The sequence below is a fragment of the Telmatherina bonti genome (assembly GCF_933228915.1).
Source record: "Telmatherina bonti genome assembly, chromosome: 19".
In the NCBI taxonomy this organism is placed as follows: Eukaryota; Metazoa; Chordata; class Actinopteri; order Atheriniformes; family Telmatherinidae; genus Telmatherina; species Telmatherina bonti.
The window spans coordinates 23,362,416-23,381,882 of NC_136617.1; the positions used below are offsets into that span (position 1 = coordinate 23,362,416).

Genomic DNA, 19,467 nt, shown 5'->3' on the forward strand with positions numbered 1-19,467 from the left:
TCGCTTGCTGAAGAAAAATTGAAAGTTCTGTTATTGTATCTGTATAACACAACGCTGAGAGTAAGTTTTCATCTTTGTCAACTATTTTTGACTGTTTGCAAGGCTGTGTATGTTTCTCAGGACCATTCCCCAACATCCCAGGTAATGGTTTTCTAATCCAATAAGTTTTTTATTTTGAATTTATACATCAGAAATTTAACTTAAAGAATTAGTCAGTAGCTATAGGCGCATAACAACTTGTGAGTTTTCTTTATAAAGCATTTAAATCACGTTTCAAATTAACTCTGTAACCCTTTTTACACTAACAATTAAAGTAAATGGGGGCACTAAAACTGGTCTCCACACAGAACATTTTATTTTCGTTAGACATTTTCAACACTACAGCATTGATTGGAAAAACACCCTCCAGTCCAGGGGTGACTAGCTGGAAATCTACAAGTGTTTAGAGTTTCCCTGCTGCAACACATTTGGGTACCATACAGTCTATGCTTGGTGCACATAAGACTTAAAGCAGACTTGTGCAGAGTTTGGCATCAAACTGCACAGGTCTGCTAATTACCCATTGATGTGAGTCAGGTATATTACAGAAGAGAAACTCCCAACACGAGGACCAGAGTTGGTTTAGCTGCAGGGATGTCAAACTCCAGTCCTTGAGGGCCGGTACCCGGCAGGTTTTTGTTGTTTCCCTCTATCAACGCAGCTGATTAGAATTAAATGCACCCAGCAGCTTTTTGTCAACCTGTTTTTAAGTTTTGTTCAGGTGTGTTGGAGCATGGAGACAACAAAAACCTTTTTTTGTTCAGGACTGGAGTTCCACACCTGTGGTTTGGTCAATGGATCCTTCAAACATTTCTCTAAATGGCCACAAGGTGGCGATGTTGCTCAGAACAGCGAGTGATGGAGAGGAGGTGGGATTTCCTCTCCTCCCCTTCAACATCATCCTCTTGCTCATCCTAGGGATGTATCGGTGTTTACTGCACCTGTTTTATGTCTGTCTTATCTTGGGTTTCAGTGGCTGAAATGCCCTGTTTTGACCCGTGTTCCCAGTAAGCAGAGGTTAAGGTTTACTGGGCTGTTCGGTGTCAGCAGAGGCCCCCCATGCAGCCAGTGTAATCTGAGTCACCAGAGGATGTGTTGATTTTGTCGAGGAGAAGCAGTGAGACAGCATCTTTGCCGGTGACACATCGTTAGCGCTTAAAGTGGACAAGGTACGAGTGGAGCACTAAGATAACATCATGTGTTTATTTGTGGTAGATAACCGCCCTTTTATTTAGAAGCTATTTGTGATGAAAAATCCTCTATAGTTTGTGTCAAAGCCTTAAACGCACCAACGTAGGTAAGAAATACTGTCATACACTTCCAGTTAGCCTACTGGTAATGCATTCATTTCTTGCTAATGGTAGCCAGTTAAAGCAACTTGCTTGATACTGTGCATGTGCTAGCTTTTTTATTTTTGTTTAATAAGCACTAATAGAGCAGTTGTCATATCTTTATGCCGTCAAAATCATGCAAAAGATGAAATGATCATGTTAATATCTGCTGATATGTTCAGTTGTCATCATTTTACAATATCATAAGATGCATTACTTTAGGATTTTGAGGCAATCATTATAAATATTTATTGTTAGAATAAAGCATTGAATGGAAAATGGGGGCTGCCTAAATGTGACCTAGATACATGAATGACCTCTCTAAAACGTGTTTGCATGGTCATAGATCTCCTTTAAATGGATTTGTTTCTGCCACAAATCAGTGCAATATTTCAATATTAGTTAGGCTTGCAGGCATGAAACAGTTCTCCCCGTATTATCAAGAACTGAGAAAACTATTGCATGTTTCGGCAACCCCATAGGTAGTTCATGATCTTGTTAATCAAAGCCCCCCAGGACACCATGTCAGACAAAAGTGACCTGAAGGCAGAGCTTGAGCGCAAGAAGCAGCGCCTTGCCCAGATCAGGGAGGAAAAAAAACGAAAAGAGGAGGAGAGGAAGAAGAAAGAGGTAAGGAAAAAAGTGAGTAAAGCGAAGCCAGAGCATTCATATCATACTAGACTGTTAATGTGTGTCCTTTGTGTGTTTGCCTGCTTTTTTTTTTTGTCAGGAAGTGACACATAACAAGCTAAGCTTGTGGTCGAGGTGTGGTGTGCATGTTTTCATTTGGTCTTCAGATCATGATGTGTGAACTTGTTACCAAACTTCTGTTTGGTTAAGCTGGTGTTTGTCTTTATATCCTGAGCAGACAGAGAGCCAGCAGAAGACAGAGGTCACCCCTGAAGATTCAGACTTAGATCGCAAGCGCAGGGAGACCGAGGCCCTGCTACAGAGCATTGGCATCTCCCCTGAGCCATCCTTAGGTACATGACATTCTTATGCACCAAATTAAGAATGCATCTTTGAACATATTACATGTTAAATTTTAAAGAAAGCAAGTCTACAAATCTACTACAAAAACAGTTAATTACAGCCAAATATCTTAAATTTACCTTTAATCTATTGTAGATATATTATCTATAATTATCTGCTCTGCTGTTTTGCTGAAACTGCTGACAAAACATTAACTTATTGAATCCATCTGGCTTGTATGGATTTTGAAAAACAACCCCCCCCCCCCTTTTGTTCTAATATCAGGACGAATCTCCAAGTGTCTTTTATGTCCTACAAACTTCTGAAATACAGCTGTGCTCTAGTGGTCTGGACTTGTAATAGCACCCATTAACACCTTTAAACTGGGACAGTGCCACGCATATTATTAGCTCAAGTTATTTATAATATCATTAAAAGATGAAGACAGATTAAATAGAAGTTTAAAATAAAAAATGCATCAGAGATGCTGAAATTCTTTGCAAATGTTCTTATCTTCATTTGTTTTATCACAGTGCAGTTGGGATTATGTTTTAATTTTCTTTCCTGTTATGTTATTTATTTTAGTCCCGACCCCCATGTCCCCCTCCAAAGTGAGCACACCCAGTGAGACGGGGAGCCAGGACTCTGCTGATGGAGGAGCAGCAGGCAGGTAGGCTGAAATAGAAACAAGGAAAAAACACAAGTCTGATCTGCTGCGGGAGTTTTTATATCCTATTTTTGGAAACTTTTAAATAAACAAATCAAATCAAGTAAAAACAAACTAAAGAAACAGATTAAGTTTCTTTTTTTAATTGTCGAACAAGAAATATAATTATTTGTCACATTCTCGTGAAAAATGGTGTTCATTTTAAGAAAGCTTTTGATGTATTTTCTGCTTCTTTTTTACCTTGGCATGACAGGTATAGGTAAGGATGAGTGCCACTTTATGGTGAAGTTGCCTCATTAGGTTTCAAATGTGTTGTTAGTGTCATTTGTCACGGCAACCAGTGTTTTGATGACCACTGTCCAGCTTTTCATTCACATCACTGCAAAAAAGAGTTCACAGGAAGTCCGGCTGTACTATGTTCTTGAAAGTAAAATGCAAAACATCTGAGCAAAGAAGTGCCATATTTATAAACTTTCAGAATACAGTGTTTGCGCTCGGTGTGAGGCATTAGACGTGAGTCATATGATTACTCTGAAGGCAGGGAGCTCACTTAATCACAAGTGACAAAATGTAAGTTCCTCCCTTCTGCCAGTGCTTAAAGGCTGCAGACTTCTAAGATAATGTGTCATACTTGCTGCTGCTGCTGCAGCATGTACTTATCCATATGCTAATCCATCCATTGCTCATGGAACAAATGCTGCAGGTTTTTACATTAACGCCAGTGTATATGTGCTCTGATGAGTACTGCGACGACAAGAGTGGTCATCAAGCGCTTTCCATTTGCTTTTTAATGGCAGCTGACTATGAGGTCAGTGTGTGAGTGGTGCCTTCAGGGATCATTAGTGATTTGTTATACTGGTATGGCCATGGGTGGAATTGGGGCTAAATAATGAGTAAAATTAGAGGAGTTTCTAGCAGTAAGGAATCCGTATATGTAAAATTATTCATCTCTTTTTTTTTTTTTTAGCTTTTACCAATTAGATTTTACAAATTGGTGAGTTAGCACTAATGCCTGGAATGAAAAAACATATTTCACCCCCAAATCCACCCTGGATGATGGCATGCCGTATTGAGCTTCTCCATTTGTGGTTGTGTATGTGTGTGTCCATTCTTAGGTCAGGTTTCTCTAAAAACAAGCCCCAAGCACAGACCTCAAGGTAAGCATTTTTTAAACCTAGGAAACCCCGCTTTACCCTTCCTTGGCTTAGGATCTGATCACTAGAGACTCCCTCAATGTTGTCAGTACAGAAGTGTTTCCATTATGACTTGTAAGATTACAACACTGCAGTTCCACCTTCTTCCTTTATTTTTCCACTCCTGTCGAAAACCCTGCTGTCGTCTGTAATACCAGGTTGAGCGATTTCTGCTTGCATGAACTGAGCTACAGAGGTCATTTCAGTCTTCCGGGAGCTGACAGTGTTGCTTAAAGTGTCATCTGTGTTACTGTAAAACAGCCAAATCTGTCAGAATAAATAAATGCACTCTCTTGGCACTCTCACCTGGTGCTGTTTGACACAACCTGAGTGTCTAACAGGTGTGTTTTCTCTACTTGAATGTATCATACAGAAGTGTGGTGTGTTTTTTGCTGTGATACATAGATGCACTTTCAAATTCCTGTAAGGAAGCAGTATGAACAGGCACATGCCGTGAGCTCTAGGGTAAGGTAGGCAGGCAGTTGCAAATTGCGATGGACACATAAATGAATTTGCAGGCAGGTAAGGGCATGCTTAATATAACACAATCAAGATTGTAAGATACCCTTTATAATGGTGTTATATGTAAAGCAGTCCCCAAACTATTTAATTTTGTATGTCATGACAACCAGGAGCATATGTTGACGTTTTTTGTCAAAAGAAAGATGTGAAAATTGTATAAGCCCCTCTTGCAGGGTCATTCCTCCAGTGAGCACGTTAACCAACTTTGGGAGTGAAGCATCAATTCATCAATCCTTTTAAACATACGTAGACCGTTGGTATAGTACAGTCACATATAAAGGTAGCAATCTGCCCTTTTTACCTATATAATTTTATATGGGGAAGCGGACTGCGCATGCTCGAACACACATGATTGCAATGATCTGAGAGGTTAAGGCAGAGCAGCACTTTGCTTTCATTAGAGGGTGTAGCCTCTACTGTAATACAGCCATTAACTTGTGCAGCTTCTCTGTCTGGCCAGGAGGAGGTGCTGTTGAGTCATTTTGATTAAGCTATAAAAAGCAATTAATGCCATCGCTTTCAAATCGATTGTCACTACAGGCTATTGGAGGTTATAATTTGAAAGAGTATATGAACAATAATAATTGAAAAAGGTAAAAATTTGTTAGCTAATTATTAAAATGAAATGATTCTGTTTATTTATTTCTGTCTTGAATAGGCACTGTCTACCCTGCCTCCACTGACTGGACACCACTTAGTTTGAAACAAGCAAACAAGCTCCCGAGATATACTCGCTCTTCTCAGCTAGTTATTATGTGAAATTATTTCAATAAAACAATGAAAAATACTTTACTGTAATTACAACAGAAAATCTGTGAATTTCAAATGCTTAGTTTGAGCATTTAAATGTGTGTACACTTTGTGTTACTCAGCTTCATCTGCATATTTTTGTTTTATAAGCTGTTTATCACCACATCTTCAAGTTACAGTTAGCAAGGCCTCAAAGTGCAAACTTGTCATTGATTTGGAGGTGTATTCTGAAATTAAATGAAACATTTAGAAATTATACCAATTTAGTATTAAAAATCCTTTTCAGTCATAGAAATACCATTGGAATAAGCTGCAACATATACGGGTGTGGGATATTTCTGTATCATATCTTCATGGTCTCCTGCCTTTCTCAAGTTTGGAAGTTAATTACATCAACTTAATAATAAGAGTCTGTAATTTAAGTGCATTTATTTGAAACAAAGTAATCATTTACAAGCTATGTGCAGTTGTGCTTATATCACGTGTGGGCAACTCCAGTCCTAAAGGGCTGCATTCTTCAAGTGTTTGGAGTTTCCCTGCTGCAACACAACTGACTCAAATCAGTTGCTAATTAGCAGACTAGTGCAGAATTTGATGCCAAGCTCTGCACCAGTCTGCTAATTAAGCCTGATGTGTGTCAGATGCGTTGCAGCAGGGAAACGCTTGCGGTACTGCGACCCTGGAGGACCGGAGTTGCCCACCCCTGGCTTAAATGACAAAAAAAAAAAAAAGTTTATTGATAGTTGATTGACAGAATGATTAAATGTCTCGCTAATATACAGCCATTCTGCAATGTATACACACATGGAAACACTCATCTATTGACAGTCTGATGTTTGCATGCAGTTAAGGTGACATTTCTCTGTTAAAGCAGTTGCCTTGCTGGATGATATGTGTGCAGTTGAGTGTGTGAGTCATAGACTGTATATTTCTTACGGTCTATGGAGTGAATACATGTGATATGTGATTGTGCCCCACTGAGACATGTGTTTCTGTATGTTTTCTTCATTCTAATATTTGTAAAAATGTATGTTCTCTCTTGCCCCCCTCCCCCCTGTTGGTGAAATCAGGACACTCCAATGGGACACAGACCCCTCTGTGCTGCAGCTGCAGGCCGATTCTGAGCTCGGGTACATCTTTCTCCTCTGCTCTTGTCTCAGAAAAACACACGGCAAACATTTTATTTGTTATCTCACATTATTTTTAAGTAAATGTTACGGTTAAGCAGCCTTTAGACTTTCCATATCAACTATGAAATCTTCTTTTAAGCAGTTTTTCCATTTCTGAACAATATGTTAATAAGAGCATCATCTCTCTCATCCAGGCGGAGGATGCAGAAACTCGGCGCCTCTAAGATCACACAGGTAGACTTCCTTCCAAAAGAGGTGGTCTCTTACAGCAAGGAGACACAAACACCATCCAACGCTCACATGTCTGAGGGTGAGTGTTTATTATCATGCACAAGTGACTTTAAATACACACACACACTCTCCATACCAAAAGCTAAATAGTCATTTTTAGATTCCAGCAGTTTTAGGCTCTAGTGTGGCTGTGATTGTCATTTCTGCATGGTTGAAACCGATACTGCTCCTTTTGACCAACTCTAAGCCTGCAAACCTGGAGTGATTTATAGAGCACAGACGAGCTGCACAGACAAGTGTCTGACTGTCAAGTTATTATGTCTCCAGTCACAGAGAATCATACTTTCAACTTCTGCTCATAAGTGGAAACAGGCTGACGGATGCATTTCACCCAAGACCTTTTGCTGGATGGTGGAGGATTTATTGAGTGTGTGCTGTACGCACTTAAAGATTTACATCTGTGTACATCTGCCTTGATATCCTCCACATTACCAAGTATCAAACTTTATAAAAGCATTAAAAAAAGTTACAGGTAGAGGTAGTTTGGTAATCCTGGATGGAAAAGCTCCTGATCTGTCCCATTGCGATTCTGTGTGGGAAGATACGGTGCAAATGAAAAAAACAGTGTTTTATGTGCATGTGTGCGTGTGTGGTTTTATGGTTTGGTTGCATAAAGAATGCGAGGTTTACGTGGGCATACATGTGAAAATGTGCATATTTGTGTGTCTGCAAGTGGGCGTTCACGTGTGTGCCGAGCTGCAGCAGCTAAACAGATCCATATGGCTGAGATTTATTCCTGCACTGGAACTGGAAGAACATCGCAGATCCTGGGCAAATCTGAAGATCTTTTTTTTTATTTTATTTTTTTTAAAATATTGTATTTTTAGATTGAAAGTGAAGGAATGTTTGAACGGAGGACATTTGGAGTTTTTCCGCTAAATTGAACTCGAATCCTGTGCTGTTTGAAAATGAAGACGTCATGTTCGGAAATGTCTTCTTCACACGTTGGAATGGACTTAAAAGCAAACACACAGTGTGTGCGGAAATCTTCCACCGACACATACACAGTCCCTATCATCTTCTTTGTCTTCCTTCCACTCATACAGCTGGCAGCCATGTGACTTTGAAGGGGTTGTACTTCCTGCTTCCTGTCATTATAATAGATGATGTGGATTCCACGGCCCCCCACCGCCATCAACCACCAAGCACATACACGTCTGCCATGATCCGCATCCAAATGGCCTGCTTCAACTCCCCTCATTTCCTTGGCAGACTCAGGAACAGATCATTTATTCAACAAGTGCACATACTCAGTAGTCTTGTGTGTTGTAAGACGTAGATACATACGTATATACGCGTTAACACATAAATAACCAAATGACAGTTTCTTTATCTTGGTCACGGTTTCTGTCATGTTTATGGACTCTGCAAACAAACACGCATCTTTTGTAAAACGCACTTGACAATGAGATAAAGATTAAGAACACGTTTTACAGAGGTCAAGTAGTCTGTGTACATATATAAACAAACACACACACTGTGATTGGTTAGTGCCTGCAGCGATGCTATATGCCGCTCCATTTAGGTTTGTTTGTTTTCAGCCTTCAAGAGCAAGTTCATGAAGTCTGCATCTGTGCATGCATGCATGCATGTGTGTGTATGTGTGTGTCTGAGAACATCTGGGAACCAGAGCAGAGCGACGGTGGTCTGCTGGGAGGTGACCTCGGCCTCAGGAGACCCTTCTTTTGCAGACTACCACAAAGCTTGTGTGTCTAGAAAAATGGGGGGGGGTGGAAGAGGCAGATGGGAGCACCTGCCCACATTTCTGGTGTGTGTTTGTTCAGGCCACTTTCTTTTGTTGATTACTGAACCAAGCTCGCAAGACTCCTTTCAAAGTCCACCATTTCGTTTAACCGCTTTGCCTTTGAAAGGGGGGAAAGACTCGTTTTTTCTGTTGCATTGTCTTGAACATGTTTAACAGTGGATATCCCTAAGTATTATAAAGTTAAATAAAAACAAAACAGAATCTTTTTAATTAACATATATTCGTCCAGACATCAACACTGCTGATCTTATTATAAGGCAAATATAAAAAAACCCCTGCAGTTTCATGGTTTCCTTTAAACTGTGTAAGCAGGTGAGTGCAGTAGTAGCGTTTTTAAGCAGCTAGCTGAGGTAAAGCACCACCTTCCAATAATGTCTTTGAACAACTAATTCATCTGTTCATCGCTTGCAGACGGGACTACCGCATCTCTCTGGTCTTTGGGTTCCATCAGTCCTCTTTTCATCGTCTCCAGTTGGTCCAAAAGGCAGCTGCTTGTCTGCTGACTGGTATGAAGTAAAGGAGCTTATAACATCTTTACAACGGCTTCCTTTACATCCAAGATCCAATTTAAAGTCGTACTTTTTCTTATAATATCACTAAATGGCTAAGCTCCTTCTTTCTTACCCGAGCTCGTATTTATTCATGCTGCAGCAACAAGCATGAGGTTTATTTTCACATCTGATGTTATCCATTCAATGCACTAATCTTTAGGTCACGGAGCCTTTTCTGTGGCAAACCCAGATTCTGGAAGAACTCAAGAGTCTGCCTCAATCAATTTAGTTTCTTCCAAAATCACTGAAATATGATAAACTTCTTCTGAAGAAGCACTTTTATGGACTTTTATTACTAGTTGACTGAAACATTTGTTTTAATTGCCTTATTGCAATGTTTTTAGATTTTATTGCATGCACTTTTTTTTTTTTTTATATTAGTTGTATTTTAGTTTATAAAGCACTTTGGCCAGCACAAGTTATTAGAAATGTGCCATGTAAACAAACTTGACATTAAAACTGCATCTAATTTTTAGGTTTGTGCCTTTAGGTTTTTTTCTTTCTTTTGTACCAGCTTCACGTTTTAAACGTTGACCTTTTCAGATGATAAGTTAATCAAAAATATGTTATTCTGACTCCTTTTAACAAAGCTGGCGAATAACCTGAAGCTTTGTAATCATATGGTCTGCGTGGGTTTTTTGTAATGATTAGAGGAAGACTGAGAACAAATACCAAAGAGATGCTTCAGTTTGGGATTTCTGTTACTTTAATATTTGCATGTATGTTTTTTTTTTTTGATGGACATAATTATCTTTCTCCTTTTTTTATTCTGCTTTGTTTTGCTTTCAGCTTTTACTTAATCTGTTTTATTGTCTGTGCTCTTTTGTGAAATGAATTCAGAATTAGTTTTATGATTTATAAAAGTGTAAGATTAAGTTTAGGTCTTTCAGATCTAAAACTGAGAAGAGAAATTCAGTAAGGATTAGCATTTTACTATATTAATTATATAATAATTATTATATTTTGTTTCATAAATTCCATTGGGCACCTGAATATTTTATGAAAATATAATAATAGGTCATTTTTGCTCAATGCGTGTAATGACAAAACACAAAATAATTCATATATCAGTCAGAAATTCTCTCTTGGCTTCGTGAACTTCTGACCCCCTAACCTCTCATATTCACCCTCATGCCCTGTGGGTGTCTGGCTTGTATGTTATCACAGTGTGTGTGTGTGTGTGTGTGTGTGTGTGTGTGTGTGTGTGTGTGTGTGTGTGTGTGTGGGTTGAAGTCTGGAGCAAGCTTCATCAAATTGGATTTAATTTGACCTTGCATGCGTTTGTATCCTTTCACAATAGTTTGTGTTTTAAAACTGTTGTAAAGTTTGAGTGCGTGACTTTCATTTAAAGCAGCTAATGATGAGGCTTTTAATTTCCGTCCCCAATTTGCCGTCTTGAAATTGTAACGTGTTGCTGTCGATGTACGTTTCTTCCCAATGGGAGCTCACTGGTCTGTCTGTACCAAGTTTCCATTGTGCTGGGAAATCAGATTAGCCACGGTCACGGTTGGCTCCAGCTATTTACTGCTATTAATTGGTATGAATGGACTTTCTTGTTGTGAGAGGTGGATGTTTTGTCTTAGGGTGTAGCAAGGAGAAGGCCCAATGTTTTGTGCGACAGTAACTAAACCGACTAAGGTCAAATAAAGTGTGTTGGGTTGTGAGTGTTTTATAAAATTACATCTTACAATGTTGGTATCCATTAAAAGAGAAGTGGCTATTTTATTATTCCCCCCACCACACACACACACATACACACTCTCATAAAATCCAAACAAGATACATACACAAAAAACATTTTACTTGGAGAAAACAGTTAAAAACCTTAAAAAGAGGAGCACAGACAGAAGGTCTCCCATCAAAAAGTGGGTAATACGGTAGATATTGTGTGCAGAGCACAGAGCAACAGCAAGTTTACAATATTCACAACAAGTATAATCAAATTAAAACATTTAGAAAACTCTATGAAAATTGGATCCAAGAGGATCGCAGAGAAGTCTGATGTCCATAGGAATGTACCAGAAACAAGCGGTGTGGCTGGAAAATGTCCTGAAGCCGCTGATTTGCTTTTAATTCGAGAAACAGACAAGCCTGTGATGGATTTAAGGTTTGAGGAGGTCAGACACGTACGAAGGAACATTCACATGTAGAACGTAAAAGGAAATGTTTCTCTGTTTCCTCTTGAAGAGTTCAAAGCAGAACTTGGAATTGAAGCAGAAATAAGTTCAGGTCAAACAGCAGCGTAGGTCATGTGCTATGTCTATGAAATTTAGATAAGAGAATATTTCTTTTTTCAGATGATGATAGAAGATGGGCTCTCAGGCTCCAGAAGAGCAGTAACAATAAAATCGAGGCAGAGACAGCTTCGTGCCACATGCCCTGTTTGTAGCTCAATGTGACTTTAATGATCCATCTCATGGTCCCATTTGTGCCACCATTATATTTTCCATGTTGTGGCCCTCTAGGAATCGCACCTCGGGTTCTTTGGATTCGGCTAGACGGCTCGGCACAGGGATCCTGAATGTCTTTTCACTGAATCCTTGCAGAGAAAGGGTGAAATGGCATTATTGGATTTGAACAGAGACCTATTGGGACATAGAAGTGAAGCACCCTGTACCGTATTGCTTCTGACTTGCTGCTTTCTTCGATCACCGTGTCTTTAGTTGTTTTTAATGCTGACCTCACATCAGCACTGAGTGTGCTGCATGAATTGCTGCTATTAGTCCAAGCAGTCACAATTTGAAAACCCCACCACCCTCCGCTTTTTATTTCCTGTGGTGCAGCAGACTTACTGATATGTACAGCCACACAGAGATCAGTGGACTACGATAACAAGCACCAACAAATTAAATTATTCAAAAGCTTTTTTTAAAAATGTATTTATGTTTTTTCTTTTTTGTGGTGATTCAATCAGCTGTCTGTCGAAGTGAAAAAAAAGATTCAGAGATGTTTGTTGTGAGTTAGTTTCACTCATTGAAGCTTGAAAAGACCCCGTAATGGGTTGCAATGGAAAGTATCCAGTGAAACAGTAAATGAAGGGAAAAAGGAGAGAAAGATGGTAAGAGGTGTGAAGAAACTGTAGTCTTCAGAGAACAAACAGACAAAGTGAAGACAGAAACAAATGGAGAAGCAGCCGGAGTCGCCGCAGGAGGAGGGAGTAGTTCTGATACTGAGGCAGTAGTTGTTTGCAGTGAACCAGAATTAAACCCGTAAAGAATAACTCTTTGTGAATTTGTGTAAAATTTGATATTGCAATGCTGGGAAATCCCCTTCTCGGGGTTAAAAGTTGAATGGTCAAGAGTTAATGCTAGTGTTTGCAGGCCCGCATGCAAAAGTATGTCTGTGACTCTTTCCCGCCTCTGCTTTATTTTCTGCCTCATTAGTTTTCAGGCTCTGCACATTTTGAGTGTGTAGTCGGTTAGAAATTGACTCCTTAAGTATATTTACAGCAGAAAAGGGGCTTTCTTTTTATATTTGGCGGACTGGTAATGGCCTTTAATCATAAGAGAAACCGCATGTGTTGGCGCTAATCTGAAAAGACACACCCAGCATTTTGTTATTAGCCTCACACATACTAAACATTTAGACTTATTTATGTAAACATGTATTGCACGCTTACTCACACTGGAGTAAACAAGCATAAACATATATTACCACAGATATATAGCCGGCCACATACACAGATGCACAAATTTCACATGAGCTACACATTGTCCCATAATGGAGCAATTTAAGAAATCAAACTCCAAATTTATTAAATGATTGTTACTATTGGCAGCACATTTGTTCAATTAGAGTGTTTACTTTGGTGTTCCTCCCGCCGTCTTCTAAATATATTAAATATCGTTAAACAGGCCCTGAACTTTAGATATTTATCAACAGTTTTACAGAAACGTCCAGTTGGGTTTAATCCAACAGGAATGGGTTTTCAACTTAAAACAGTCACTGAAATCCACAAATCCACGTCTGACACTCATTACTACAAGAGTTGAACAGTTTATAGAGGTCGTTTATCGTAGATCTTAAATTATACGTATGACTTTGTCTGACACAGACCATAATGATGGAAGCAAACTCAGTCAAACAGTACAAAGTGCTTTATCTTTGCTGTAGCAATGAAATGTTCCACCAAATGCCAAAAAAAAGCTGACATATGCTGCAAAATGACATGTCGGGTATTTAGTGATGGGCTTCTTGTACACCCAACATGCAGAGCTATTCAGGGCTGGATTAAAAGTGCACAGGCCCCTGGGCCCTGAGTGTTCCAGGGGCCCCCTTCCCCATCGCAACATTGTGAAAATTGTGAATGATACACTGTGAAATGACATTTCTAACATCTCTCAACCAGTGGTACCAATAGCAACACACGGAGACTGTGGTGTAACTACCTGGCTTTTATAAGCATTTTGTTTTATGTCCAAACTGCTGGTGTTTTCCCAAGTGGGCAGGGGCCCATAATGCCCATTGGATAATCCGGATTTGGAGCTATTCTGAGAATATAAACTGGTACAGCAAGTCTGTTGTAGTCAAAGTCAAAGTATGAAGCGTTAGTCTTCCTTTCCAAGAAGTACATATGAAAGACCTGAATATGTGTCTGTATTGGAAGTGAAAAGTCCGTTGTCATTGATGTGAGGGAACATGGGCAGGTGTAATGACAAGACAAACTTTGACACCAGCCATTTTGTTACAGGGACACGGCTAGGTTACAGCATCTGGAAATGTAAAAGGAAGCTTCCACTCACCTTTATTGAGTGTGCGACAACAAGGAATCTGAGGAGGAGCAACCCATTAACAGTAACATGGTGTTTGGTGATGTGTTGAGTCATCTGAAGTCTGATCTGCCACAGCTCAAGCTTGTAAACCCACAGTGACTTATTACCATGGGCTTAAAAGTCCCCATTAAGTCCAATGTCTGTTTCAGGAGAACTTGAAGTTGTCAAACAAGTTTAGTGATGTCTATTCAGTTCAGGATGTTTAAGTCGAGTACAAATCTATGGAAAAATTGCTTGTAATACTTATTGACAGGTGTGAAACAATGACTTTAGGAATGTGTGTTTGGGATTTTTTTTTACAATGTAGTTGATCAGTGTTGCTCTGAAATAGAAAACCTGAACATAACACAGACTCACACTATAGAACTGACACTAGTGATTGCTTTGTGGGTAGTTGTCATAATCCTGGAGGGAACGTGGTAACACAGGAGTGTATTTTGCATGGTCAGCCACTTGCTTCTTGATGCGTCTGTGTATACATGCACATGCACGTGTGTGTGCCCACTACATATGGAAGTGCTTGTCTCATACACTTTTGTTCCAGCCAGACAGCTACAACAGGCCGAACAGACCAGAGTGTATTTGTGTGTGTGTTTTCCACAGGCAAAATCCACGTATAGGATAACGGCAGTGAGTGCACCTAGAGGAGCTTGAACAAAATGTACTCGGCTGTTTCACTTTGAAATTGTTCCACTGAAAGTTATTGTGCTGTAAGAGTTGTCTTTTAATGTTTGGAGACTTCTTGTTTGAATGATTTACCGCCTTGAGGTAGCAGTTTATAGGATACCTTACTGAAATTTGTATGTGACGTGCATATTCATGTGCACAAGCACACTCTTCAGATCAGACTTAGATATTGGTATTATGATCTCCCCTGGTGTTTTCCCTGCAGACACACATAATTGTGTTCTCACTTCTTTTCTTTGTAAAGTAACAGGAGTTTGGTTTCATTGCCACCCTGTCAAAAGGGCACAGTCTTCACTCCTCTTTCACTTCCAAAATTGAAGCTGGGTCTCAAGCGATTTCTGTCAAAATGGCCATGACTGTTAAAACCCAGAAAAATATGGATATTGAAGAAAAAAAGTCTCTTGCTGTGTGTAAGGTATTCCAAGTGAGTCACAGATGATTGCAATTTTCCACTATGACCACCGTATAATAAGGTACATGAACCCTTTCTTTATCGCCCACCCCCCCTCTGGCTTTCTCTTTCTTGGTAAAATGGCCGTCATCCAAAATAATATTTGCCATCTGATGAGTGCTCGAGATGAGTAGCAGCAGTTTCATGTTTCCCTTTTTCTCTTTCCATCTTGTTCTTTTCTTCTTTTTGGTTTGCATTTAGCTGAACTTGACTTTTTGACATGTACGCCCCACCCTGTCCCCCCACCCCGTTGCTTTTCTTCTTTTTAACGCATGTGTAAAGCAACAGTGGGTCTTTATCGTTTGCCTGGGTGGTCTCGCTTGTACTTTGAGATTGCTTAGACTCTGCAGGAGTTTTCATTTGAATGGGTAGTGGTTCACTGCAACAGCTACCCTGTGGCTTATGCAATGCTTTTGGTATTGTAGTTCCATTTTTTTAAAACATTTTTTAACACTTTGGAAGAAGAGTTTCAACCTTTCTCTGTTTGAACTTGTAGTTTATTTTAGCATCATTTAACAGAAGAATCTGTTTAACAATTAAACTCCAAACATTATAACCAAGGAAAAAAAAAATCCAGGCTTTTAAAATACCAAATCGTTAAAAATTTTCTAGATATCATCAAGCTTTAAAATCCTTTCACTTTATCTTACATAAATTTAGATCTTAGGTCTTAGATTTCCCGATCTGTATTCAATTTATAAGTAAAATTTGATCATCTTACAGGTTTGATTGAAGCCGTCTTGCAGTTCAACAGCTCTCCAGCAGGGGGCAATCTTGGTACATGTACTGTTTATTACTACAAGTCTGAACAACCAAATCTGACAGAGGTTTTCTGAGATTTCAATATGAAATGAATTATAATAGTGGTGCTATAAAACTGGTAGAGTTATATAATTAATCTCCGTCACATTTTGGTGTCAAAGCCTTAATTAATTTGCAAAATCAGATAAGTCCAGATAGCAGTGTTGTTGTTGCATGATAGGATTTCAACTCAAACGTCAGTTAATTCCTCTGTCTGAATACAACCTGGAAAGATTCAACCTTTTGCTGTCCTGTAATAATGTGGCTGACCCATCTGTCGCATTACCGTAAAAACTAAATGAAACACCATTGTCATTAGAGTGGGAAACCCAGACCACCAGTTGGCAGTAATACCTCACACACTCACAAACACACAGATGCAGACATCTCTGTGTCTGAGTGACACTAATGCCAGCTCAGATGACGTGCTGAAAAGTGAGTCGGTGCCACAGCAGTGATTTTTATATGAGACATTTTCTTTCTGTTGGTCTGTTTCCTTCTCTCTCCCTGAATGGCTTTTTGACAGTTTGGAAAGTTTGAAGTCATGGGTTTTAATCAGGGCCCTGCGGTGGGGCTGGGAGCATGGCATGGCTTGGCCATGATGGCTCATTTTAAAGATGTGGGTCTGGGTCAAAGCCAAGCTTGGGTGGCATTGCTACTAAGAGAGCGGCGGCCTGGACAGAGAGAGGCAAAGAGAGAAAGAGATGGAGAGAAAAATCTAGCAGCCCACAACACTCGGCAAAGTTCGCCACAGACCCTTAAAGGCCAGTATGGGCTACTTTAATGAAAGCAGATTATTCCTGGGCATGCATGTGTGTTTACGGTGTAAGCTTGGGTGCATGCAGAATTGAAAGTGCACATATACAATGTTTGATCAGTGTGGGGGAGAGATGAAATAATTTAAATCATGCTGTGGGTTTTAGCTTTAGCAGTTTTACATTAAGTCCTGCTGCTAATTTGTTGTATGAGGGGGATATTTTTGCTCCTACTGTGGCAATTATAAACTGATGAACCATGATGAATCTTAAACATGATTTTATAATAGAATATATGGTAATGGAAACAACTCAAATAAAACTGGCAAATGGATTTAAGGGTTATTAGGACATGACTTTTTCTGGATGTCCACTTTGTCTTTTTTAGAGAACAAAGTGAAAAAACATTCCTAATTGTCTCAATTTTACAGTTTTTTTTTTTACTCTATCTTTCCACCACCATCATGCCTTTTACAAAGGTTTGCAACTGTGGCTATGCATTTTTGAGCAGGCTAGACTGCCCAGTCACCTCTCACTTAAAGATTTACTGGGCAAATTTCCATTCAACCTCATGGAAGTCTCTAAAATAGATTTTAGTCACAACCAAAGAAAGAGCATGTCTGGTGTCTGAAACATCACCAGTAATGCAGAGCAGTTCCTAGAAATGATGCCTGCTAGATATATATAGAATTACCCTACAAATCATTTTCATGAGTCACAATGGTTGGTATTTTTCCAAAGTAAGAAGACACAATTACAAAATAATTATTTTAATATTGCATAATTTGTTTTGAGACCTGTATCACAATACCCTACATGCAAAATCATTGTGGTTATGTAATTCTTTTAACTGAGGTGGGGGTTCTGAACAATAACATCACAGGAGGTGGGTAAGAGAAAACTCCCCTGATGCCTCAAGCCAATTGTAATAAATATGAAGGTGATGTTGCACCACGAACGTGTGTGTCGTGTCTTCCTCGAAGACAGTAAATGTTTGAGTTGTTCTCAGGGAAGTTCGTGCATGCATCTGTGTGTATGTCTGTTGTGTGTGTGTGTGTGTGTGTGTGTGTGTGTGTGTGTGTGTGTGTGTGTGTGTGTGTCGTGCCAGGGCCACATTAGAGGAGTCTTTCAAGTCTTGTTGACCTCCTCCTACTCCTCAGCATAGTGCTTGTGTTGTGGTCTCCTCAACAGCCAGCGGCTCAGAACCCCTGCAAACTTGGTGTAAGTGCGTGCCTCCATATGAATGACTATATAATGTTGAAGGGGTTATTCCCAGCGCGTGGGATGCCCCCCAAAATCCTGCTGGATTTCTCTTTCATGCCCCTTTTCTTACATTACCATTTGTTCTCTCTCATATCAGTATCTGCCTTTTCTTTATGATTAATACAATGGAGATCTCTAAAAATTATGAGTTCTGTCAACTTTAATTGTGACTCAGTTTAGTAATCACCTTCATGCTGCTGTGAGTCTGCAGCTCTGCCCCCATTATGTAGCTGATGACAAACTTGGGGTCTAGTCTCATCTTTCCTTCTGCACAAACACCCACAGCTCTTTGATAACTATGCCAATCGCTCCAAGCATGCGCTAACACATTTCAACACACTAGCACTTACTGTGGATTGGGTTCAGAAGAAAAGGTTAGTTGATGCTTTGATCCTTACCGAACAGAACACATGCCAACACATTATTGCTCTGACACACCACGCCATTGTGCTTTATGTACTAGCTTAAGGGGAGCACAAGACAGTTCACATCTTTTATATGCTGTCAGTATCTTTCTCTCCACATGCTCAGTAGTCACCGCCAACTGTGAAATAATACAAAATGTTTAAGCTAATGAAATTCTCAGCAGTTGATCAGCCTTCATTAAGACTATTTTTACTTTATTCCCTAAACAGATCGGCCCATTACTCTCACCTGAACTATTTCACTCGCTTGCTTGTCATTAAAAGCAGTAATGAAGCTTATACAGGTTATCATAAGCTTTATGCACTGAAAAGTTGGAGTGTTAATAATTCTCTGATAAAAGTCTGGTTGCATTGCATTACTATTTTATTTTCTACATTTTTTGCAAGACTGTTGATACAGAATGATAAAACAAATGGTTAAAATTGGCTTTGGCATTGAAGTGAAGTGTTTAATACAGGCTTAAAAACCACAAGTGTATAAACACATCACATGAATGAGATAATGCAACTTTAAAATGCAAAGTAGTGGATAGACTGTTTTTTTTTCACATTTTTTTTAGCTGAAACGAAATGGGAAATATATATCCTTCTGATAATCCTTTCTCTGACCTTGGCTTATGTCACTTTGTTTATGGCTTTGCAATAAACTCATGTTACCTGAAAAAATTTAGGAAGTTTTGTTGTTCCTTTCTAGGAACTAACATAGAAGATGGTTAGTTAGGCATCAGTTTGTCAAACATGACAAATGGTACAGAATCTGCAGTGGTTTTCTTGTTATAAATCAATATCAGTGGGTCCTGGAACATTAATCAACACAAACGATCCTAAATTGGAAATCTACAACATTTATGTTTAATCTAATACTTAAACCTCAGTCACAAAGTTGTTAGTCTAATAAGAGAAGGATTTATTTAAAGCTGAGACGTTACCTGAGGTGTGATCAGGACAGAAGAAAAAGAATCAATTGATTGAGGAAAGTTAATGACATATTTCAGTGCTAAATCCAAGAGGCCAGTATGTGCTGAATGTAGTGGTGGGATTACGATTATATATATATATTAAAAAAAATACTAATGCTATATATACATAATACAATCATAAA

General features: G+C 39.2%; 1 protein-coding gene across 1 annotated transcript in view; it reads left to right on the forward strand.

The window, feature by feature from the left end:
* Window positions 1-1,892: 1,892 nt before the first annotated feature.
* dync1i1a (dynein cytoplasmic 1 intermediate chain 1a) overlaps window positions 1,893-19,467 on the forward strand; it is a gene marked incomplete at both ends in the record, with an annotated part of 57,940 nt that continues 40,365 nt past the window's right edge. The window contains 5 exons of the mRNA XM_079259212.1: window positions 1,893-2,000; window positions 2,239-2,353; window positions 2,928-3,012; window positions 6,545-6,604; window positions 6,799-6,914. Of these exons, the coding sequence (XP_079115338.1) occupies window positions 1,893-2,000; window positions 2,239-2,353; window positions 2,928-3,012; window positions 6,545-6,604; window positions 6,799-6,914 (484 nt within the window). The remainder of the gene's footprint in view (window positions 2,001-2,238; window positions 2,354-2,927; window positions 3,013-6,544; window positions 6,605-6,798; window positions 6,915-19,467) is intronic.